General features: G+C 39.1%; 1 protein-coding gene across 5 annotated transcripts in view; it reads left to right on the plus strand.

The window, feature by feature from the left end:
- Nucleotides 1–23,983, plus strand: part of Tsc22d1 (TSC22 domain family member 1) — a 129,821-nt gene extending 105,838 nt beyond the window's left edge. For 3 of the 5 annotated variants that reach the window (XM_004640276.2, XM_023700210.1, XM_023700212.1), the window contains 2 exons: nucleotides 21,474–21,525; nucleotides 22,659–23,983. In XM_004640276.2, the coding sequence (XP_004640333.1) occupies nucleotides 21,474–21,525; nucleotides 22,659–22,916 (310 nt within the window). In that variant the 3' untranslated portion in view covers nucleotides 22,917–23,983. Of the gene's footprint in view, nucleotides 1–20,348; nucleotides 20,405–20,648; nucleotides 21,080–21,473; nucleotides 21,526–22,658 lie in introns of those variants that run through there. The other 2 variants (XM_023700211.1, XM_004640277.2) reach the window with 2 other exon arrangements.
- The last annotated feature ends 363 nt before the right edge of the window (nucleotides 23,984–24,346 follow it).

Consider the following 24,346-nt stretch of genomic DNA (forward strand, 5'->3'; position numbering starts at 1 on the left):
AGCAGGAAACTCTCCGCACACTCACCGGACCTGGGCTAGGACTGGGTCTGGGGGCTCCCGGAACTCGGCAGAAAATCCTACTCCTGTCTCTAGCTTTTTGGAGTGGGGTGGGAAGACCTGCTCTCTTCCATGTCTGTTTGCCTTTTGCACCCTTTCCTGGATAGCTTACTTGAAGTGAACCTGAGGTTCAGAAGAGGAGACAGACAGACTTTGATGAGCTTGCAGTGCTCTCTGTGTTCAACCGCAATGACTGCTGTACTTATGACCCCAGGGTGTGAGGGTGTCCCAGTGGGGACTCCATGTAACTCACTGAAGTCTTCTCAGTTACTTCCTTGACATGGCCTCATCTTTAAGTTGGCCTTAAGCTGGTGGTTTTATGCCACATTCTGCATTCACCTGCAAGACTATTAGTTTCTCATTTCATCAGGGAGAATGAGCCTTTCATACTTTGGTTTATTTGTTTGCCCTGCTGGTAACCTTACTACGAACATGGCAAACCATTTTTACCATTTTCCAGTACATTTGAATCATTTTAATAACTACGAGATGTAGTGGTGGATGCCTGTAACCTCAGCTGAGGCAGGAGAGTTCAAGACCAGCCTGAACTGCATAGTGAAAACTATCTTGGGAAAAAAAAAAAAGTCACAGTTTTCTTTTAAACTAAGCTCTTTTTATTTTGAAATTTGACTTACATGTTAAAATCAAAGCTCTCAGGGCCAGGGAGATGGCTCAGTAGGATAAGTGCTTGACTGGCAAACGCAAGGATCTGAGTTCAATCCCCGGTTCAAAAAAAAAAAAATCAAAGCTCTCTTCTCTGTCCTTTTCTTAATGTGGATCCTAGCCCTTGGAGTAGGCCCTGGTTGGCTCTTACCCTCCCCCCACCCTCCACACCCTGTTCTTATTATATAACATGCTAGCTAATGTTGGGGGTTGGAAGAACAGAGATGGACATTGCTGTATAACCATTCTGCAGAGTTCTGCTTCTCTGTGTTGATTATAATTGCTTTTCTGCCTCTATCTGACTGGCTGGTCCTTCACTCATTTGTGAGGCCACTATCCCATGTGGGGTATCTCTTAGGACTCAGCTTGTTTTTCTGGAGAACCCTTAATTTAGGCAACCTGCTATTGGAGATCTGATTCTGACCTCATCTCATTTGCTATTCCCTTTGCTACCATAGTACCTTTGTAGTCTTAGCCTCATCTAAAAGTCTGCTCTCCCAGAATTCTTGAAAAATGGCTCAAGTCCACCTAACCTGCCTTGGTGCCCATAAGGCACACAGAAAACTCATATGTCTGTGCCATTCTGAAATTGTCCTCCAATGGCGTGTCACTTCTCTGCTTCATTCTCTCTTTGCCATGTACATTCCTGAAGAATTTCATTTGCCTACATGGATTTATTGCTATCTAACTGCCATTCTTCTGATGCCTGATCTTTCTTAAGTTCCAAAACCATATTTTCCACTGCTTAATGGGACCAGTCAGCATCATTTCTTAGAACCAGTCTTCATCAGCTACAGCATTGTTGGGTTAATGAGTACCATCTGTCACCATTCATGAAGTCCCCAAATCTGGGTGTGATCTTGACTTATTCCTCACAGGCCAGTCCTGTTGGTTCCATCCTTCATCATTTTCTTCTTTTTATCCTCACTTCTATATCTTGTACATCATGGTCAGAGTGACTTGCTAAAACACAAACCCCATTGCATCCTAGTCTGCTGAACACCCTCTTGTGTAGGCTTTACTACCCTCAGAGTAAAGTCCAGTCTGCATCACATGCCCTCGGAGGCCCTAGCTTTTCTTAACCTTTTTTCTTTTTGTTGCTTTTCTCTGCACATCCCACCACTTGCTCCAAGCTGAGCTACACTCAGCTGCTGAAAAAAAGGTGTCCAGACAGGGACAAAATCATACATTTATAGGCACAAGATGGGTAAGGCAATGGTCCTGAGAATCTTCAGCATGTTTTTGAAACTAGCAGTTAATTGGTAGGATTCTCACCCTGACTAACTGTATATGCTAATACCTGTGAACCAAGCAACTATACTGAAGAAAGCAATGCGTAATGGTAGCGTCATATTTGGAATGCTTATCATTCTGGTCTTCTTAATACGTACTACTTGTCATATCATACCAATTACTGCTATACTGTCTCTCAAGTAAATGTTTAAAAAAAAAGGGAAATAAATGAAAACAAGACAAAAAAGTCACAGGACTGTCCTGTTACAATGCTGTATATGGTTAGATTTCTAAATTTCTGTGTAAAAATAGGTAAATGCTTATTCTTATTTTTAAAATTTTTTTAATCTTTTTTCTTCATATTCTGGAGGGACTCAAAGTTTAACATATCAATACTTGATGGGAAATACCTGTTCCATGTTATGTCTAAGATGTTTGATATCCAGACAGATGGTGAGGTTAAGCTCAACTGCCTATGTTGTAGGGTAATAATAATAAACGTCTCTTCTGGAGGGTTGACAACCTAAGTTTGCAGACCAAAAATTAGAGAAAAAGAAGGGCTGCAAGACAGCCAACATTTTGGCCCTAACCTTTCAAGATCATGAAGACTCAGGACATAGGAGAACCTGTACTGTAATGTCATGTAACTCAGTTGTGTCCCAAATTTTCTGATCAAGGACATTATGAGGCCACAGGAAAATGAATGATGATGTGCCTAAGGAGAGTCACATGGAGAGAAAACATTCTCTCAGGCTTTCGCAAAGAGCACATTGGTCAAGCAATGGCCGTGACTCATCCACATGGCTGACACTGGCAAAGGATCTACAAACTGCGGTACAGGGTTTCAGGTTAAATCCTGAGGGGATTTGACTGACTTAACAGATACAAAAGTTACATTTCTTGTTATATAGGTCTTGCTTTACATTGGTCTTAACCATCCAGCAGAAAAGTATGAAAACAAAGTATAAAAAGTAAAGCCATATTAATATGCTGAGCTGTAAAAGGCTCAAGTCAGCAACTTCTGACATTGCCAGTCTTATGGAAAACCCACTACTATTATGGGCTACTGGACTATATTGGGATATTTTGCTGAATTCATGCACCTACAATATTTAAATGACAAGGGAATGCCCTTCTCTGACAAAACTAACAAAAAAAGTGGGATAGAAATGAACAACCATTTTGTATTGGTATACTCAAAATAGGATAGATATACAGCCCCATTCTCTTAATTCAATGAATAGAGAGTTTGTTCTAATAATGTTTGAGACAGGATATCATGTCTGCATCTTGTACAATGAGTAATCACTAAGACAACAATATGTAATGTATTAATTATTGAAAATGTGCTAGTAATTGGTTGTGAAACTGTCTCATTGCTATTTGTTTCTCAATACAATTATTTTTAAAAAAGAAAAGAAAAGAAAGAAAGGTGTCTAGATCAGCATGCTGCTGCATGACGAGACTTTAGCTTGGCCATTCTCTTACCATGGAGTAGTCTCATCTTCCTTTTACCTTGTAGTCTAGCCAGAAAACTCCTACTTGTTTTACAAGGGCAGAGGAAAGTCTTCTGCTCTTGGAAACATCCCTTGGCTTCTTTCTGCGATCATCATTCTTTCTGTATAACAGATTATACCAAATGTCATAGAACACAGCCTTCTTCCTAATGCATGGACTGCCTCACTCCCCACAACTCCTGAGGGCTCTACTTTTAGGGCCATGAGAACAGATTACAAATCCTTCTTAGACACATCCCATAGTCATGTGCCTTTCAACAAACCTGTCTCTGATTCTGTGAGGAGCCTGCTCACTCCCAGGACCTTCTTTTAAAACCTGATGGTTACCTTCTCAGACTGATACTCATTTTCAAACAGACTCAAGAGCCAGACCTCCCTACCTCCTAAAAGAGCTGGGTACGGCAGCTCCCAACAAGAGCTTACCATCTCTGCTCTAAACTAGACCTCGAAACCCTGCTCCAGGCTGCTGGGCTCATATCACCTTGGCCACTGGTTTAGAGCTCTAATCTGTTGCCTGTAAATTGAGTAATTTTAGAAGATTACTGTGGTTCCATTGAAATTAGTGGGAGGATCTTCCCTTCATGATTTCTTCACCCTTCCAGCTTTAATACTCTTTGGTTTAGATCACAGTATTTAGACTGTAATATGGATGAGCATATAGATTTGTCCATGCTTCTAGAAAAGTACATTGAATAATGAATTCTCTCCATGCCCCATCCCACAATTAAATAAACCATGGACAAAACACAATATCTTTGAATCTCCATTTCTAAACCTGCAGAATAATGCTATTAGAATGAACTGATCTCAAAGAAAATTTTTTATCTCCAAAGTTCTAAATATATCAAAATTATAGAAATCTTGAGACACTATTTAAATCAGAGTTGCTATTCAGAGAGGACCTGATATAGAAACAAGTCCCTTGAACAGATCATATTGAGATGACACAAGCCATCTTTACCAAATTTTAGTACTTACCTAAACCTTTTCTACACTATATATTCATTAGCTATGTAATATCCTTGTATTTTTGTTCACCTTTGGAAATAAAACCATTCAATTGAGATTTGTCTAATTGTTTTAGGGTCACCAAGTGTCGCGCGCAGCCTTGCCAGCAAGGAAGACGCGACCACTGGTTGTGTCTGCGCAGCCTTTTATTGCCCTATTACATTTCTCTTCTCTCTCCCCGAGGCTCCTGCTCTTAGCTTATAAGTCTCAGGGCTTCCAATCATGGGGTGCCACGTATGTACTGTCCATTGGTCCAGGTATGCGGAAGCAATGCATTAGCCCAAGCCTTGGCCTTATATGGAGTTGTTTGTTACTAGGAGCGCTCACCCCCTGAGAGGGTAGAAGGTGGAAACCGGCGCCATCCTAGGGCGCGGCTACACGCAGCTCCCTACAACCAAGAGGTGGACTCTAAAGGCCTCAAGTGGTTTTTTGTGCATAGAAAAAAAGTCTAGTTCCTAGCAGCTCTTGTTTCTATACTGCTTGTCATTGTTGTTTCCTCCTGGAATTTTTCATAAATTAGTTTAAAAGTAACTGTGAAGTATAAAAAGACTCAGAGCATCTGTTTTCCATAGCTGTGCAAAGGCAAAATAGAAGTAATAACTCATTTTTGATAGGCAACTTGAGTTTCTTGAAATAGAAAATCTTATCAGGACAACTTTTCAATTCTTCAGATGTTTTATATAGAATGTCACTTGACTTCTACATCTGTGATGCCTTTTCTGCCCATGGCTCCTGATTTTCCTAATCTATCACTATTTAGTACAAGTGGATATTTATGAAGAAATTTGGCTTCAAAATTATTTCCATGAAGGAGGATTTTTTTTTTTTTAAGGTAACTATTTAAATCCTTTGCTTAAAGGCATTGAGACTCATTGAGGAGAGTTGCTTCTCTTGTCTTGCCCTTTTCTGCAGAGCGCCCACTGCAGCTGCAACTCCTGAATAAGAGTCTTCCTGATCATCTGCATAACTTGCAGTGTGTGTGTGTGTGTGTGTGTGTGTGTGTGCGCGCGCACGCGAATCTTTAGCATGTAAGTATTCTTTTAGAATTAGAGTTGGGTTAATAAGATAAAGAAAGTGAGTACACATGCAGACAGCTATGGTAGAACTACAAATTGTTTCTAAAATTGTAATAATTTAGAAGTAAATCGTAAATACTCAGAGAGATAAGCACAAAAATGTATTTACAGAGAACCTTATTACTATATATAGGTCTGTATAAATAAATGCAAGATTCAGCTTACTAGCATTTTTATTAATGTTTTAAAAATCTCATGCTTAAAACAGTTATCTTTTTACAGATATTTTAATACTAACATAGAATTTAGGGAACTAGAATTATCAACATCTCTGGGTTCCTTTTTTCTTTGCAGAACCAGAGATTGAACTCAGGCCCTTGCGCTTGCCAGGAAAGCACTTATTCCACTGAGCCATCTCCCCGGCCCCTCTGGGTTCCTTTTTTAAAAACCAATAACTTTGAAAAAAAGCTTTAAGCATTAAAGCTTTTAAAGTTTAAAATTATAGTTTAAAATTTGAATCTGATGATTCATTTTCTGTGATCATAGAATAATTAATTGATTATAAAATAGGCATCACATCTTCTCAATGAATATCTTTTTAGTAGGTTTTCAATTTTGTATTCACTTGCAGTGTTTTAAATCAAAATAATATAGGTATAGATATCTAAAGTAGTTAAATTCATAGAAACAGTAAATAGAATGTGGTTACAGAGGCTGGAAGAAGGTAGAAATGAGTAGTTGTTTCATGAGCAGTTTGAGTTCTACAAGTTGGAAAAGTTCTAGAGATATATTTTATAATGAGTATACTTAGCCTTACTGAAGGGTACATCTGAGGATGGTTAAGATAAATTTTGGGCTGGGGAGATAGCTCAGCAGTAGAATGCTTGCCTAGCAAACTGTCAGTCTGGGGTTCAGTCCTTGTCACCACAAACAAAAAATAAAAACTGAGAAGGCAAATTTTATTTTTACTACAGTAAAAATTAAACATATGCATTTATAAAGGTCAAAGAGAATTTTTAAAAATATTAGCAGTTCCTTCCCCCACCCAACCCCCCACTGTTTCCATAAGGTAGATATATGATGATTTGTTTACTCATTTAAAACATTTTTTTTTTCATTTTATTTATTTATTGGATGCAGGACCCCACTACACAGCTTGAACTCATAGTGATCCTCCTGTCTCAGCCTCCCCAGTGCTGGGACTAGAGGCGTGCACCACCACGCCCAGTTTTGGTGGCCATCAGGGTGCACCAAGGGTTCTAGGGATGGCATGGCATGTGGTACCCAGGATCGAACTCAGGTCTTTGTGCTGCTTGCCAGGCAGGCACTTAGACTGCTGAATTATCTCCCTATTTCTTAGTTGAGTGCTGTTTGAGGTACTTCCAGTTTGCGGTAGTTACAGTAAAACCTCTCTAAATATTATGATACAGATTTTGGTGTTAGCCTGTTTTTATTCCTTTTGAGAAAACAACTTAGAATTGAGATTACTGGGTTTTATCAAAAGCATGCATCTAACTTTATAAACAACTGCAAAAACTTTTGCAAAGAATACTATATATTTCTTCATCAATCTCTTCATCAGTATATGAGTATTTTTTTTTTTTTTTTTTACTTTGCTATCTTGTTAATGCTTGGTATTTTCAGGTTTAAAACTGTTTAAAAGTCTTATTTTGACCATGCCACATAGGTGGATTTTATAATGGTATCTTATTGTGGTTTTATTTTGTGTTTCTTTGATGATTAATGATATTTAGGATTTTTAATTTGCTTTTTAACTATCTATGTCTTTGATAAAGTATCTGTGCAACTGTTTTGTTCATTTTTTATTGTTCAGTTTCTTACCTTTGAGTTCTGAGTTCTTTTTATGACTTTTTCAGAAATGTGACTTGCAACATTCTTGTAGCATTGTCTTTTAGAGAATAAATGTACTTTGGATAAAAATTCAGCTTATCCTGTTTTCCTTTCATGGATTGTGCTTTTGGTGCCATACCTAAAAAAATCTGTGATCTCACAGGAGTGAAAGATTTTTCCTGTTTTCTTATAGCCATTTTATTGTTGGAGATTTTACATCTAAATCTACATATAGACTATTTGAAGTTAATAGATTGTATAACGGGAGGATTGACTGAGATTAGAGGGGTTTTTTGCAGGGGGAATCCTTTTTTACATTTGATTACCTAATTTTTCCATCACCATTTGAAAAGACTATTGTTTCTGCATTAAATTGCCTTTATATGTTCATTGAAAATCGATTGTGTGGGTATCTATTTCTGACTTTCTTTTCTGCTCCATTACTCTATATGTCCTTTGACCAGTACCACACTATCTTCATGGGAGTGGCCTTCTAAAAAGGCTTCAGATAAGGTGAGGGTCTTTCAGCTTTGTTGATTTTCAAAACTTATTTTGGTTATTTTAGTTTATTTGCATGTAAGTTTCAGAATAGCTATAATTTTTCTACAAAAAGTTATAGTGGGATTTTGATTGGGATTACATTGAATCTGTACAGTTTTGGGAATGGCGAATTGACAGTTTAATGATACTGAGTCTTTAAATCCATAAACAAGCCAGGTGTTGCACACACTTGTAATCCTGGCACTCTGAAGCTGAGGTAGGAGGACCTTTGTGAGTTTGAGACCAGCCTGGGCTACAAAGTGAGCTCAAGGCCTGAAATAGTGAGACCTTATTTCAAAAAGATCTTCCCTCTGCCCCCCAAAAAATCCACAAGCAGCATAGTTTACCACTTAGGAACTCTGATTTCTTTCATCGGTGTTTTATTTGTAGCAGATAGATTTCATACATATTTTATTTAGATTTATGCTCAAATATGTAGTTTTATGCTATTATAAATGGAACCTTTAACACTTTTAATTGTTCATTACTAATAAACAGTAATACACCTGACTTTTGTACATCAAATTTGTATCTTACCTTAAGAATTTGTTTGTTAGTTTTAGTCGTTTGTAAATTCTTGAAATTTTCTTCATTAGACAGTCAAGCTATCTGTGAGTAGAGGTTTTTTCTTTATAATCTGGGTGTTTGATCTTGCCTGGTTACTTGGCTTCTATCTTTGATGTTGAAGTGCTGAGAGTGGATGTTCTTGCCTTTAATCTTAAGGGAAAATGTTATTTTTAGCATTACATATGATGTCTGTTAAAGTAGAGGAAGTTCTCTTCAATTCCTGCTTTTCTGAAAGATTTTATTGTAAATGGGTGGTAAATTTTCTCAAATGCCTTTTTCTTCATTTATTCAATGATCTGATAACTTCTATTCTTTACTTTGTTGACAGAGTGAATTACATTGGTTGATTTAAAAATGTTATGATCGACTTATATATGTTTATCTTGCATTCTCAGGATAAATAATTCTTGGTTGTGCATTGTCCTTTCTATATTTGGATTTGATTTGCTAAAATTTTGTTGAGAATTTTTGCATCTATATTCATTAGGCTATAGATCTATTGATTTCTTTTTTCTTTTATAATACCTCCTGGTTTTAGGTGTAGGGAAATGCTGGCCTCACAATGAGTTGTGAAGTGTCTCTTTCCTTTTGAATTTTCTGAAAAGTTTGTATAGAAGTAGTCACCCAAAGTTGGCTGACTTAAGTTCTTTTAAATTTATTGAGACTTTTGTTTTATGCTCAAAATATAATCTAAGTAAAAGTTCCAGGTGCTTGTAAAGAATTGTGTTTTACTGTTGAATAGAATATTCTACAAATGTCAATTCGAATGGTTGACAATATTATTCAAGTACTCTTTGTACTTATTTTCTGTTTACTTGTCCTTTCAGTAATTAACAGAAGGCTGATGAAATGTCCAACTATTCTTTTGGATTTCTTCTTGCAGTTGAATTTCATGCTTTTTGAAGCTCTATTATTGGTGCATAAACATTTAGGATTTTTAGGGTCTCTTTATGAATTAACACTTTTATCATTATGAAATAACATTCCTAGTAAAATTCTCTGCTGGGCACCCTACTTTGTCTGAATAATATAGACAGTACAGCTTTCTTTTGACTATGTTTAACATAGCATATATTTTTATATCCTTTTATAAACCCACAGAGCATAACACTAATTTTGTCATAGGCAGAAAAACATAGATCTGCCAGGCCTATGTTTATTCTTTAAAATATTTCTATTGATGAATTGCTAATTTTAATTTTGTGAGTTATTATATTAAGCAATGAGTACTTAACAGGAAAAAGTCACAAAAATGAAATGTTGAACTTTTAACACGAGTATACAAAGTCTAGAAAAGAATAATACAAATAAACTGATGTATGTTCAAGTATGAAGGAAAATATCAATAGCACTTTACAAAAAAAAAAAATCTTTACTTCAATTATCATACCCAAGGCTGTCTGCACACATGACTACTGCACTTTGTATATACACATATCACTCACTGACAGTGCATGTGTTTTGCTTTCCTGGCCTTTTTGTAGGACAAATCTTACTCATATTACTGATTTGTCAGGAGGTTATTTCATTATACAATATGTAGTTAGCAGGAACATAAAATATCTATAAAATAAAATATTAAATTGTTAATATGTATTGTGCATTTAGACTAATTCGTATAAGAACTACAATGAAAATATCAATAGAACTGTACAAGAATAAGCTTTACTTCAGTTGTCACACCCAAGGCAGTCTTCACATGATGACTGTGCATGTTCTCTACACATGTCCTGCTTACACTGACAGCTCATGTGCTTAGCTTTCCTTTCCTGTGTGGCAATAATGTTACCTCTCTTCACTTCCTGTTTTTCCAGGCGCTTTCTACTATATTGTACAACATGCCCTTAGCAGGGAAATAAGATATCAATAAAATAAAATATCAAATATATAATGAGTGTTTAGAATAGATGTCTACATTTTCACATTAGCTGTTTATTTGCTTACAAAACCTAAAAAATAACATCAACAATTAAAACCTACTTGAAGTACTCTATAAACAGAGTCCGCTAATCTGCTTCAACTGTCACACCCAAAGCAATCTTCACACAGCTCTATGTTCCTTGTAAGTATCACTTACACTGACAGCATGTGTGTTTTGTTTTCCTGTGCTTTTTTTTCTTTTGGTTGTGGGGTGGATGGAGTAGGTACTGGGGATGGAACTCAGCACCTTGTGCTTGCCAGGCAGATATTTATGCCACTGAGCTTAACGTCCTGGCCCCTCTTGTCTTTTTTTTTTTTTTCAGAACCAGGTATTGAACTCAAGCTCTTGCACTTGCCAGGCAAGTGCTTATTCTACTGAGCCATCTCCCGGGCCTGCCTCCTGTCCTTTCTTATAGGATATAGTTGACATCTTTGTTGTTTTCCTGTTGTCATAATAGGTCTTTGTGTTGCTACTTCTGCCTGTTTACCTTTCAGCTCACCACTGGCTCTACAGGTTTTTGTTTATAGCTGCCTACACAGAAAACATTTTGTTTTTCCTCTGCTGCAAATGTTCTCTTACAAGTTTCAGTTATAAACCTGTAAGAAAATTTCTCTGTGATATTTTGCACTTGTTTTTTTTCTTTGTAAAATATTAAACTATGTATGCCACATGTTTAGGATTAAGTAAAACACAACCATTGGCCAATGTTTTGTGTCTCAAGTGACGTCACAGTTGCTGTGTAACTCAACAACATCTAATCCAGCTTTGCTTTGGTTGTGGAAAGTTTCCATTTCAGGCTTCCACTTTGTCCAGGTTTCCCTATCAGTATTTCCATAATGGTGAAATATTGACCTCAGCAGGTACCAGTTTGTGTTTCTTTGCCATACACAAGGCCAATGTTACATTTTTCTAAAATCCAAAGATTGTACTATACAATGATGTGCTTTGAAATTATAACATTTCATTTGTAATTTCTGCACTGGTTAACTTGTGCCATTAGCAAGTGTAGCATCAGTTGGAATCTGGTAAACCAATTGATCAGTGTTGCGTCCTGCCTAGTTTGGGAGATAGGAACAAATCTGTTCACAACATCATTCAGATCCTATATAAATACGGACCTTAAGCTGAGTTCCAGGATAAATGTCTAACTTGAAAGCATAATAAGTCTTTGTATCTATAAGGGGTAAATTTTTATGCCATATTTTGACTCATTGCCTTTCATAAGTCTTTTAGATTCCTGGAGTACCATCAGAAATTCTGGCTAAGTATAGCAGACCTACGACTGCTTTCAGTTCAGCTAGTGCAGTGTCATAAATACACTTTTGCACATGTCTATTGTTGTGTACAGAAAGTTTTACTTGTATTTCAGCCTTTCTGTATTTCATAGCATCCTATAGTATTTTTGTCTGTTACAATTTCCAACATTTAGTGGCAGTGCTGGCATTCTGTCTAATACATTTACCCTGCCAAGACCTCACTACAGTTTTGGGCGTAGTTCTAACATTGATCATTGCATTTGGTTGGTTGGGCATTTTGTAACATTTTTACGAGTCAAATTTGTACTCACATGTCTGTTTTCTTCATTATCAGTGTAAGCCCCACACGCTAACTGATTATGCCATTTGAATTCCTTTGTCATTTAAATCAAGGAGATCTGTATACTCTATGTGTGTATCAGTCAATTCTTGCTCCATTTCACTGTCACAGGAACTTTGGCTCACATGGTGTCTTTGTAAGTTTTCTCTCATTGCTAAGGCGAAATACCCAACACCAAAATTAAGAAAGGAAAAGTTTGTTAGCTCACATTTTGTAGAGATTTCAATCCATAATAACCTGGCTCCAAGGCAGGTTGGCATAGAAGAAGAGCAACAGTTCATGGCAGTAGAAGATACCAAGAGCAAGAAGAGCCAAAGGGATTAGCATGAGAGAAGACTGTCCCTTATATTTCTTTGTAGGCGACCACACCTATAATTGCAGCACTACACAGTGAATCAGTTACAAATTCTAAAAGTCCACCCCCATGACTGCATGAAGCGTTGGTGGGGATATCTAGATATAAACCATAACATTCTGCCCCTGGCCCTCCAAAGATACGTGTGTAGCCCCTTACACAAAGGCATTTTAGCTCATCTCTAGAGTTGCAAAGTTCCTAATAATTTCAGCGTTACTGAAAAATCTAAGTCCCAGGTCTCCTCCGAGATGTAAGGCAAACTCTTGGCCGTGAGCTCCTGTACAAATAAAAAATGGTGCACTTCCAACATTCAATGGCACAAGATAAATATCACCATTCCAAAAGGTACAAACAGGGATACCAAGCATTGGGACCAAAGCAAGTCCAAAATCCAGCAGGGCAAACATTTGAGTCCTGTAGTTCCATGTGGAACGTCAGAAGCAATCTGTGTTGTGAGCTCCAAAGGGCTCGTGTGGCTCTGCCCCTATAGCCCTTCTGGTGGTTGTAGCTCCTGTGGCCTCTCTCCTTGGCCAAATTTGCTCCCTCCTTGCAGCTTCCTTAGGTGATCCACATTCTTGGCTTTTCCAGCCTTCAGAGGGTCATAACTGTGTGAGGCTTTTGGGGGAACACCTAGACACAAACCATAACACATGGCCAACATCTAAGTTATCATAGTCATCATCATCATCATCATCATCATCTACCACTTCTGTTATGAAAGCATGCATTTTACCATAATGGATCATCTTCATCATCCATGCATGAGTAATCTAATGATTTGCTTTTGACCTTCAAAACTTGCAAATCTGGTTTTTCATGTGACATTGTACTGAATTGGGCTTCTATCACCACAGAAATCAAAAGAAAGCTTTTCAAACAAATCCTAGAGTAGTGTAGACCCTCTGTGATACTTAGGTAAAGATATGTAAGACCAGGTAGATGGAGCATAATATGTGTACAAATCCCATTTGACACACTTCTGTATACCTTGCTATTTGTCATATGAAGTAGGTAAGCACATAGATTACTTCCTGTGTCCCTCAGGAAGAGGTATCAAGATGCACAGCTGGATGCTATTACACTTAATGTAAAAAATTACAGAAGAAATATAAGAAATGGGTGCAGTGGATCCAGTGTTAAGTTCCTCAGGTATTGTACCCATTTGTGCCTTTGAAGTTAAAATACATTTTTTAAATAGGCAGCATGCAGTTACTTCTTTTCCATCCAGTCTGGCAGTCTGTGCCATTTAATTGAAGTATTTATTTAGACTACTTACATTAAAATATGTGATACATTTCAGTGCATTGATATATATCAGTGAGGGTGAACCTCTTAGAGCTCTCAGTGATACAAGCAGCCTATTGTAGCACATGTACATGTGCCATAAATTTTCCACCACTGGCACAGATGGTTTAAATCTACCGTGGAATTCGTTTTTTGTTTTTGTTTTTTTGTTGTTGTTGTTCTTTTTTTCTCTTATTCTATCTTCCTTTGAAATGTACATTTTCTTCATTCCATTTTATCTTTCTATATTGGATTATTAGCTTTAGAGTTTGCAGTAGACATCTTTAACCTACTGTTCTACTTAAGTAATATAAAAACCTTACAGCAAATTACTTCCTCTCCCCTCCTGGCTTCTGGTCTATTTTTATCATACATTCTACTTCTCAGTATGTTCTAGCCCATTCTTGTAAATTGCTATTATTTTTTGCTTTAATAGTCAATTATCTTTTAAAAGAGATGTGAATAGTAAGGAGTGGAAAGGTTTTGTGTTCCATCATATGGCAGTCATTTCTGAGGCTTCATTCTTTTGTGTAGGTATAAATCTTAATCTGTTGTCATTTGCCTTCTGTCCAGCTTACTTTAAAATTTTTATAATGCACCTAGCCCTCTACCAGTGATGGATCCTTCTGGGTTTTGGATCTCTGAAAAATTCTTAATTTTATCTTAAATTTGTAAAAGATAATTTTATTGGGTATAAAATTATAGAATGGCGGCTTTTTTTCTTTTAGCACTATAAGATGTTGCTTACTGTCTTCTATCTAGTATTATTTCTAACTAGAGGCTTATTTTTGTTGCTATATATACTGTATAACATGGTTCTTTTCTATGGCTGCTTCTGAGACTTTCTATTTATCACTGATTTTAAGCAGTTGGATCCTAGATCATGCTGTGTTTTCTTCCCAGTTACCTTGCCTTTGAGTTTGTATAAATTTTTATATCTGTGATTATTTGGGGGGAAATGAATTATTTCTTAAAATATTTCTCCTTCCCTATTCTATAGTGAAATTCTGTAGAGGTTTGTTGCCCTTGTCCACAGCTCAGTGTTGTTTTGATTTTTTTTTTCTTTTCAATTTTTTATTTTGAAATTTTGAAAATTTCCATTACTAATGTATCACTAATATTTTAATCCTATATCTCATCTGCTGTTACAGTCTGATCCAGTGTATTTTTCTTCTAAAACACTGTATTTTCATTTTGATTGTTTGTTTGGTTTTCTTTGTACCTTTCACACCTATCTTTAATATATTTTCAGCTGCATTATTGAATATAATTCTTAATAGTTCTGTCTATAAATTCTATCTTTGTCATATCTAGGTCATTTTGATTGATCTTCCTCTTTATTAAAAGTCATTTTCCTGCTTGTTTGTATGCCTGTTACTATTTATTGAATACCAGACATTGTGAATTACTGGATATTAGAGCTTTAATTTTATTAAATATCCTTGAGCTTTATTTTGGGACAAAATTAAGTGACTTGGCAACAACTTTCAAGACTGCCTTTTAAACTGCTTCCCAAAGTCCTTCATTCTAGGACTTTCTCCTCAGTAGCCATCTGGGCATTCATTGCTCTGTGTTTGCAAGTCTTTTTTACTCGGGCTTACAGTTGCACTTGCTATTCCCTACCGGTATGATTCTTGAAATTGTTTCTGTCTGCTTCACTTGGGTAGCTCTTTCCCTAGCCTTAGGTCGTTACCTTACATGCCCTTGTGACACGTACTCAGCTGAAGCTCAGTGCTGCTGTATCCCTAGACCTCTATATGTTCTGTGTACCTCTCTCTCTTAGCATTTTAAAATTCAAATCAAATAGAGTGAATAGAAAAAAAGGAGTGACTCCCATTTTTCACCTCCCTGAAATCTACTGTTCCTCATGTATGACCACTTTTTATTTTAAAGTTTATTTTCTCTTTTTTGCCCTCAATTTCTCCCCCCCCCCCGAACCCTGAACCAGGGATTGAACTCAGGCCCTTGAGCTTGCAGGGAAGCACTTACTCCACTGAGCCATCTCCCCGGCCCCTGCCCTCAATTGCTATATCTTTATTTCAATATCTTTGTTATTTCTTGCTTTTTCAGTTTTCATTATTATATGATAAGGGTTGTAGTAGATCACAGTGTAGCTCCTTAAACTATTACCACCACACAAGTATTCTTCCTGCTACTTTCCCAATAAAAAGTTAAACTGGTAGAAAATCTAGAAATTTGGCTGTGCACATTTTATTTATGAGTACTTCATTTTTAAACTTTGCTTTGTTTTGCATAAAACTGCCATAGCTGCCTTGCCCCCTGCAAGCCACAGGTGGGTTACAGAGTTCATTTTGCCTCTTGCCGCTCTGCTTTTAGCTTCCCCCAGTTGCCTTTACCTTGCAGGCCAGGTACAGACCAGCTGTGCTTGAGCTTGAGTGGCCGGTGTCACCTGCAATTGCCATCCCTCTCCAGCCTATTGGTTCTCCTCTTCCCCGGTGGCTGACTTCCTGGTTCCCATTTCCCACACCTTCCTTCTTTCTGGATTTGCTTCTCCAATGTTATGTTTGAGCTGTCTAAACATGTTTTTATTCCAGTTTTGCACTCAAATGATGATTTGGGCAAGTGAAGAATTCTAGGTTTTATTATTTTAAGTTTAAATGTATTGTCTCTAGGGCCGGCCAAATAGCTCAGGGATTAAAGCACCTGCAGGCAGGTGCAGGGGCCAGGGGTTCAATCCCTGGGCATGGGGTGTGGGCCCAGCCCCTGAGGTGTGCTGAGATGCAATTGAGACAATATAGATTGTCTCCATTATTTTCTGACAGCCAGCAACATCATTCTGGTGCTAGTTTCTATGTTTGTAACTTGTTCCTTCTCATTTGGAAGCTTTTAGTATTTTTTCTTTATCTGTTATCTGAAGCTTCGTGGCTACACTTGACGTGGGACTTTCTCATGTGTTGTGGTGGAGAGGTTGTCCCCTTCAGTCCAGAGACCTGTGCCTCTCAGTCCTGGAAAACTTCAGTGATTTGTTCGATGCTTTCCCGCTCTTCTTTTGAACTCATCCTATTTTGATATTGGATCTCCTAAGTTCCTTTTTGAAGTGTCTTATTTTTTTAGTCTCACAATTCATTTCTTTGTTTTGTTGTACTTTTTGGAAGACGTTCTTTAACTTGATCTTCCAGTCTTTCTCTGTAAATCAAAGAAATGTAAAGTTGAATGTAACAGCTTTTTCTTTTTTATTTCTTTGGCACTTAGTTCTGACAGTGGAGGGGAGCCAACACTAAACTTCATAAATCATTTTATTCTGAATGTATTTCAGTTTATTTTGCATAATTTTCAAATTGCTAAACATCTATTCATTGTAAACCAGATTACTTTGGTGAAGTAAATATACATCATAGATGGTTACATCTAGCTAATTAACAGATGTGTGACTTCACATATTTATCATTTTGTGATGAGAATGCTTAACACCCGTTCTCATTGCACTTGAAAATCGAGTGTATTATAATTACAGTTGTTATGCTGCACACCAGATCTCTTAAACATAGTCCTCGTGTCTGCAGTTGCACCTACACCCTCCCAGCCTTCCACTGACCACCCCAGCCCTTGGTAAGCACTGTTCAGATTCCATGTACAAGTAAGACGATGCAGTATTTGTTTTTCTGTGCCTGACCTATTTCACTTAATGTCTTCTATTTCTATGTACATTGTTGCAAGTGATAGGATTTTATTTTTTATGGCTGAGTAGTATTTTATTATATACAAGATATACACCACATTTTTAAAAATCCTGTGATTTTATTGTATTTGCTTAATGTGAGAGCCCTACGACCAGTGCCTCCTAAGAATAAGCTAGACTTCAGAGATGAGCTGAGCATCCCTACACAACAGTAACTGGGTCACGTGCAGGGTGCTGTGCCTTAACTACTTCCTTGTCAGTCACTTTAGATCTCCAAGGAGTTTGGACAGAAGAGTGTCCCGTGTAAGTGCTGGGTTGCCCTCTGTAGCAGTATTGGCTAAGTCAGATCGTGTCTGGGAAAAAGCATAGTTAATACCAAGATGCAGAGGTGGTTGAGTTGGAATCCGCGCATAAAAGTTTTGATCTTTCCTCCATTTCCTTTGCCTCTTTTTTCAGATTCTTTAATTTTCATTTGAAAATCCAGTTTTATGGGAATCTAGCACATATGAAAGATCTATCAAGATTAGATTTCTGATCGCTTTCTTGGTTATATATCTTTTGGTCCAGCAAATTCTCCAGAAGTAAACACACACACACACACACACACACACACACACACACACACACACACGTTTCTTGTAGTTTTATTTAAAATAGAAAACATTGAAGATAACCAAAATGTTGCTTAGTAGGAATACTGGTTTAGTACAATACAGCTGCCTATATTTGCTTCCGTTGTTTAATACAATAGGCAGTTAGTTGAAATGATTAAACAAAAAATATAATGAACTTTTTCTAGTTATGTTCAAGAACAACATGAATAAAATTAATTTTAAAACTCCACCTGTGAATTTTAAGTTCACTTATTTATATAACCTTAGAGGGTTTTTTTTTTGTTGTTGTTGTTGTTGTTTTTAAATGTATTCTTTAATACCTTCTCCTCTGGAGTTGGTATTCAATTAAAAAGTGTAAATGAATCTTTTCACAATTTTCAAAATATAGAAAGTGTCATATATTAAATAATAATACCACTTAGCATTCATAGTCAATTGAACTTCATGATGTTCTTAAGTTGTGATTTGTTAAGCTCCTACTTATTGTTTCCTGTTATAGAAAATGGAAGGGGGGACTTTTTAAAAAATTCTATAATTTTTATAAATTGTGCTAACATTATTTGTATTCAAGCGTGAAGTCTAACAAATGAACCTTATGATGAAAATAAATTTTCTTTCTTTGTACCGGGGATTGAACTCTGGACCTTGCACTTGCTGGGCAGGCTGTTATACCGCTGAGCTATATCCCTGGCCCGTATTGCTCATGATAGTTATTTTTTAATTTTCACCTGAAAGAGAATTCTCTCCATCTTCTGCATTCACCAGAATTGGTGAATTTGAAAGCAGTTTCCTAATTGCTTTAGACAGTTCTGAAATCAAATATCCTCCTCCCCCCCCCCCCCCCCACCAGACTTGGGTCAACTTCAGAGACCCTACAGGGCTGCAATAACTCTTCCAGTATGTGATGCTCCTTGAGGGAGAATTGTTATAGGGCAGACGTATCTGTGTTGTCTGCCCTTTCGTCCATTTATCCCTCTGTCTCTTTCTCTCTGTCACTGTTTCTTCCTCTCTGTGTGTCTCTCTGACACTAGACCATTTACTTATTTCCCATGGTCAAATTTTATGTTGCAATTATTTGTGACAATTTGCTTCTGAGATAGAGAGGTCCCAAGTTGTGTACTTGAATTTGTTTCTGTTTTTATAGTATATGCCATTAGAGGGCAGCATTGTAGAAGTTAGAATTTCCTTCTCACCCACACTGCAAACTGTTTCAGCATAATAAGCAAAATTCTGCCCTTAGATTTATAAATACGAATTATAACCTTAATTGATGCACACTTTCCAATATTTTAACTTAGAGGTAATTCTGTCATAATTTTAGCCATTTACCCACCTGTATCTTTTGATTTTCATTTGGCAAAGGGTATCAGTTAATCATAGCAGCCCTAGGTTGTGGGCCCTAGCCTGCGATGCCAGTCTCAGGTCCCTTTCACAGGCGCCACCCCTAGGGAACCATCCTGCTCCTCCAAGCCTCCCCACCCAGGCACCGCTTGTGGCGGGGGGGGGGTAGGGGGGGGACCGAATCCTGTTCCTAGCTGGTCCCCTGACCCGCGGGCGAATGGCAGAGACTCTGAGTTTAACGCACAGGCAGCCGGGGTGGGGGGGTGGTGGGGGGGGTTCTTGCCTCTCGGACAGAGGAGCCCCCAGCTAGGTTTGTCCCCCTTTTATTAACCAACACAAGGGTACAAGCATCAGAGTAACTCAAAGCTCAACTGCCTTCCAATGTCCATGTAGTGCACGCCCAGGAAAACACTTGAAACCCAGCTGTATAAACTTTTTTCTTTGTGCTCAAAGAGAAGGCCAGTTAAGCCTCAGTTCACCTCTGGGCTGCTGCAGTAGGTGAAACAAGTGAGGCTGCAGCATCTCTACCATCAGACGCCCTCTCACTGCTTCTGGAAACTAAAGCAGTTTAGGCAAAGAAGCTGTTTTCAAGGAATTGCGTGCTTTGACAATGTATTTGCCAATATTTCAGTACCTCAGATGTAAGAAGGCTCATAGGATTGGGTCTTGGGAGAATTGCCACTTCCACAAACTTGTCTTAGGGACTTGCTGAAAATAGATCTTTTTAAGATTCAAACAGTGGATTGACTTTTTTAGTTGTGAATGGAAGTCACATTTAGTTACTAGTACTGTTGGGAGATCTGATTTTAAGACTCATGGAACATTTTGGAATGTCTATTTTATCTTGTGGATTCCTTTGATTCAATTTTTAGCTAGTAAAAGTAGTTTTTGTTTGTACAAATAACTGGTAAATTCATGCAAAGGTAGGATCTCAAAAACCTAATTTTCTCTCTACAAAGAGTTAGTACTTAAGTATTCCTTCGGTACAGTTATCTTTACAAATAAAACCGCCTGTAAAATCCTCCCGTACTCCGGCCTGTAAGAACCAGATAACTGCAATTGAGACAGTCCTGTGAGGCTTTAGCCGTGGGACTGGGCATGCCCAGTAGCTCCGACGGGTCTGGTTGCAAATAGGAAGCTTTCTGCCTTCTGCAGCCACGGGGACGACCGCTCCGGGGACAAGGGTCTGACTCCCTTAAACGTAAGCACGTGCGGGGCACCAATCGTCTCTTTGGGGACCCTCGGCGGGCGGGCGCCTGCCGGAGCCGCAGCCTGGGCGCCATGGCGCTGGTCCTGGCGGCCGCGCGGCAGCCCCTCCACCCGCGGCCTGGCCAGCCCACCCGAGGCGCAGGACTGGAGACGGCGGGGGAGGGGGCGGGGAAGGAGGAGGGCGGGCCCGTGGAGAGCCGGCCAATCCGCACAGGGCTGCCCTGCATATATGATGCGATCAGAGCCGGTGAGCTGGTCTAGAGCCCAGAGAGCCGCGCTTTGGATCCCGGAGGTCTCGCACAGCAGCGCTGGCTGGGATCTGCATCTTCCCTGGATCGCCAAGCTCGGAAGCCGGGTTTCTTTAAACCAGCGCTGGTTTTCTGTTTTTGTTTTTGTTTTTTTTTCTTTTTTCGTTGTTGGTTTTTTCTTTCCCCTCTCTCTTTCCTTGGGCTGCAGAAAGCCAGAAGATTTTATCTAGCTCAAACAAGGCTGCCGGTGCCCTTTTTTTCTTTCCCACGAGGGTGTTTTTTGGCAGCAATTGCATGAAATCCCAATGGTGTAGACCAGTGGCGATGGATCTAGGAGTTTACCAACTGAGACATTTTTCAATTTCTTTCTTGTCATCTTTGCTGGGGACTGAAAACGCTTCTGTGAGACTTGACAATAGGTAAATGTCGGCTGTGATAGTTTCCTTAAATTTACTCATAAGATCCCTGTAATAATGCAGGGAAAAGCCAGGCGAATTCCTTTGTCCATTGCTGAGAGGTTACCATGACATAGATGTTGATTTCTCAAATGTTCCGAATTGCCTTATTTTCGCAGGTCTAGCCAGAGACTAGGCTTTCCCTACATTATGTAATTTAGCCCTGTGTGGCCCTCTTAAATAGGAAAATGTCTGGATAGTCATAAGAGAGTGGTTAGTATTTTCTGGAGGGTGACACATTGCATGGCGTTAAAGACTATTTGAAATGCCAATAACATCACAGACCGGGGAGATGCACCTTTATCTTGGATCAATAATATAACTTTCATTTATCAATGATATTTTCAATCTTTTTCAGCTCCTCTGGTGCAAGTGTGGTCGCTATCGACAACAAAATCGAGCAAGCTATGGTATGTACTGATGAAAAATTGTACGGACTGTGGGCACAGCACAAAAGGGGGTGTCTTGAAGTGCAAACAGAGAGCATCCCTTAGGTTCAGAGGATGTTGACTGCTCCTCATACGTTTAGAAATGCTGGCACTGTCTTCAGCCAGCATGCAGCCACATACCACGGCTGCCATGGCGGAGAAAGGGCCGGGGTGGGGGGAGGGTATTGGACCGCTCCTTGCCTGGGCGGATTTCACCTAACGTCGGGGATTGCTCTGGTGTTCCTTTTTGCTGGGAAGCCTTGGTCCAGTGTCTCTCGGTTAGTCCTGGGCCCATCTTTAGGGATGTGGCTTTACTAGGAATCCTAGTATTTTACTAGGGAGTTGCTTGGAGAGGGGTAGAAGTGGGGATCCCGGGGAAAGGCCCTTTAATGGTGCACATACGGATCCCCAGATTTGCATGGTGCTGCACAATGGAGGAGAATTGGAGAAAAGTTTTGTTTTCTCTTCCTGCGCCTGGATTTCTCCTTATTTTTTTATTTCCGCCTTGGCTGTTCTTTGTTATTGGAGCGGCGCCTGTGGCTCTTCTCACGGGATTCTCTGCCCACTGTTGCTAGGCAAACTCAACCTTTAATTCGGAGCTATAAATAACTTGGGCTCCTATTGGCTGCGACGGCTGCCCAGGTTTCTGTGATGTCAGCTTAATCACGAAGGGGGGGGCTGCTGGGGGTGGAGGAAAGAAAATGCGGCAAGTTGCTCTGTAGGAACTGGCTGCAGCTGGTGTTGAGGGAGGCGTCTCCGCGGACCTGGGAGGGACTTGGGGGTGGGGAGGCGGCCCTGGCTTCGGGCCTGAAGTCCAGGCAGCCAGGCTCGGGAACAGGCGTGGGGAATGTAAGGCCCCGGGCCAAGAAGTCCGGGTGCTTTTTGCCATCTTGAATAGGAAACCCAACTGGATCTATCCCTGGTTAATGTCTGCAGAGAAGCCAGAATTTTTAAAAGCTTGATCCCTTATACATTAAACTTAACTATTGTATAGTTGTATTCAGATTTCTCCAAGTATCCTTTAAAAAACTTTAAGGACAGAATATGTAGCTATGCAAAAAAACTCTAGGAATTCAGAGTTCAAACATAGTGAATTAAACTTTTTTTTCTTTCAGGATCTGGTGAAGAGCCATTTGATGTATGCAGTTAGAGAGGAGGTGGAGGTCCTTAAAGAGCAAATCAAAGAACTAATAGAGAAAAATTCCCAGTTGGAACAGGAAAACAATCTGCTGAAGACATTGGCTAGTCCGGAGCAGCTCGCCCAGTTTCAGGCCCAGCTGCAGACTGGCTCCCCGCCTGCCACCACGCAGCCACAGGGGAGCACACAGCCCCCTGCCCAGCCTGCGTCCCAGGGCTCAGGACCAACGGCATAGGCAGATGTATCCCCATGGAACTGGCTGCTGCTATCTGATCTGAACAGAGGAGAAGATGTACTAGGGAGAATCCACGCCCACAGTCACCCATTTCATTGCTTGCTGCAAAAGAGAAGTGAGACTGACACATGCCATTATCTCGTTTCCAGTATTAAGCATTCTTAAGCTTTTGGGTTGAAGAAACTTAGCTGGGTGAATTAAAGGTTAATCAGAGAATTAGCTTGGATGTGCCCTGTGCGGCTTGGCAGATACTGGAGGAATGGCTTCACTGCTGAGAGCCGAGTGCCTTTCTTCCATTCCTTCCCTGCTGTCCACCCCACTTCCGAGAGTGTCCTCTCCTGCTTGCACATAGTTTACCGCATGGGGTCAGGAAGCAGGGGAGCTCCTCACTGGACTCTGCTCTCTCCTCTCCTCCCAAGATGAAGAACTTCTAAGGGAGGCAAAAGACAAGACAAATGAGGGGAATGCAGTTTATTATACGGATTGATGACTGTCACCCAAATACATTTTAAAAAAGTACTGTGCCTCTTTGTGAAACAGCAGATGACACAAAACATTAGTGGGAAATTGATGACAGATAGCTGGAATCTAGGCTATCTTACTATGAAGGTTGTTTTGCTTATTGTATATTTGTGTACGTAGTGTAACTATTTTGTACAATAGAGGACTGTAACTACTATTTAGGTTGTACAGATTGAAATTTACATGTTTCATTGGATGTTTGAAGAGGTGTGGGTTTTCTTTTATATAGAGATTACATGAAAAATGCTATCTAAACCACACCTAAAGAAATTTTAAGAATTTGGCACAGTTAGTCATTTGGTGTAATCTGAAATGTAGCTGCTGAATATCTAAATCCCTGTTCTCTGAAGTTTTTTGATTGAGCTGGTTGAATACTTTGAAAAGTAATCAATTCTAAGGAATTGATTTACCAGTAGGATTCTGCATATTACCTGTATAGTAGTCATATGGATATGTTTCTGTGCATGTTTGCTACACAGTTGTAAGGTGTCCCTGTATTTAACTGTTGTACTTGTCAACTTTCAATAAAGCATATAAAATGTTGATAAACAAGCGTTTCCATATTACAGTGTTAACATAAATTACAGTCGTTTCCACAACTACTTTCATGGAAAGTTAGGCAATGCGGCCTGTATAGTTCTGAAAGAAAATGTGGAAGGACTGCACAAGGTAGGGGTGCTTGTAATTTGGCTGTAGACGTAAAAAGAAATCCATGCTGAATTGTTCAGTCAGTAAGGAGATGGGAAGAGATCTCATATTACGTGAGGCAGATGAGTTGCTTCTTCTCTGTGGGCTGATGAAAGAAGGTACTATCTTAAATTTCTCTGTGGCATTATAGCTGTGGAAGTCCGTGAAGATCTTAATTTTCCAGTGTGTATTGAACAGAAAGGAAATGATCCTTATTTTGT

Source organism: Octodon degus, unplaced genomic scaffold (genome assembly GCF_000260255.1).
Source record: "Octodon degus isolate 3935 unplaced genomic scaffold, OctDeg1.0 scaffold00122, whole genome shotgun sequence".
Lineage (NCBI taxonomy): Eukaryota > Metazoa > Chordata > Mammalia > Rodentia > Octodontidae > Octodon > Octodon degus.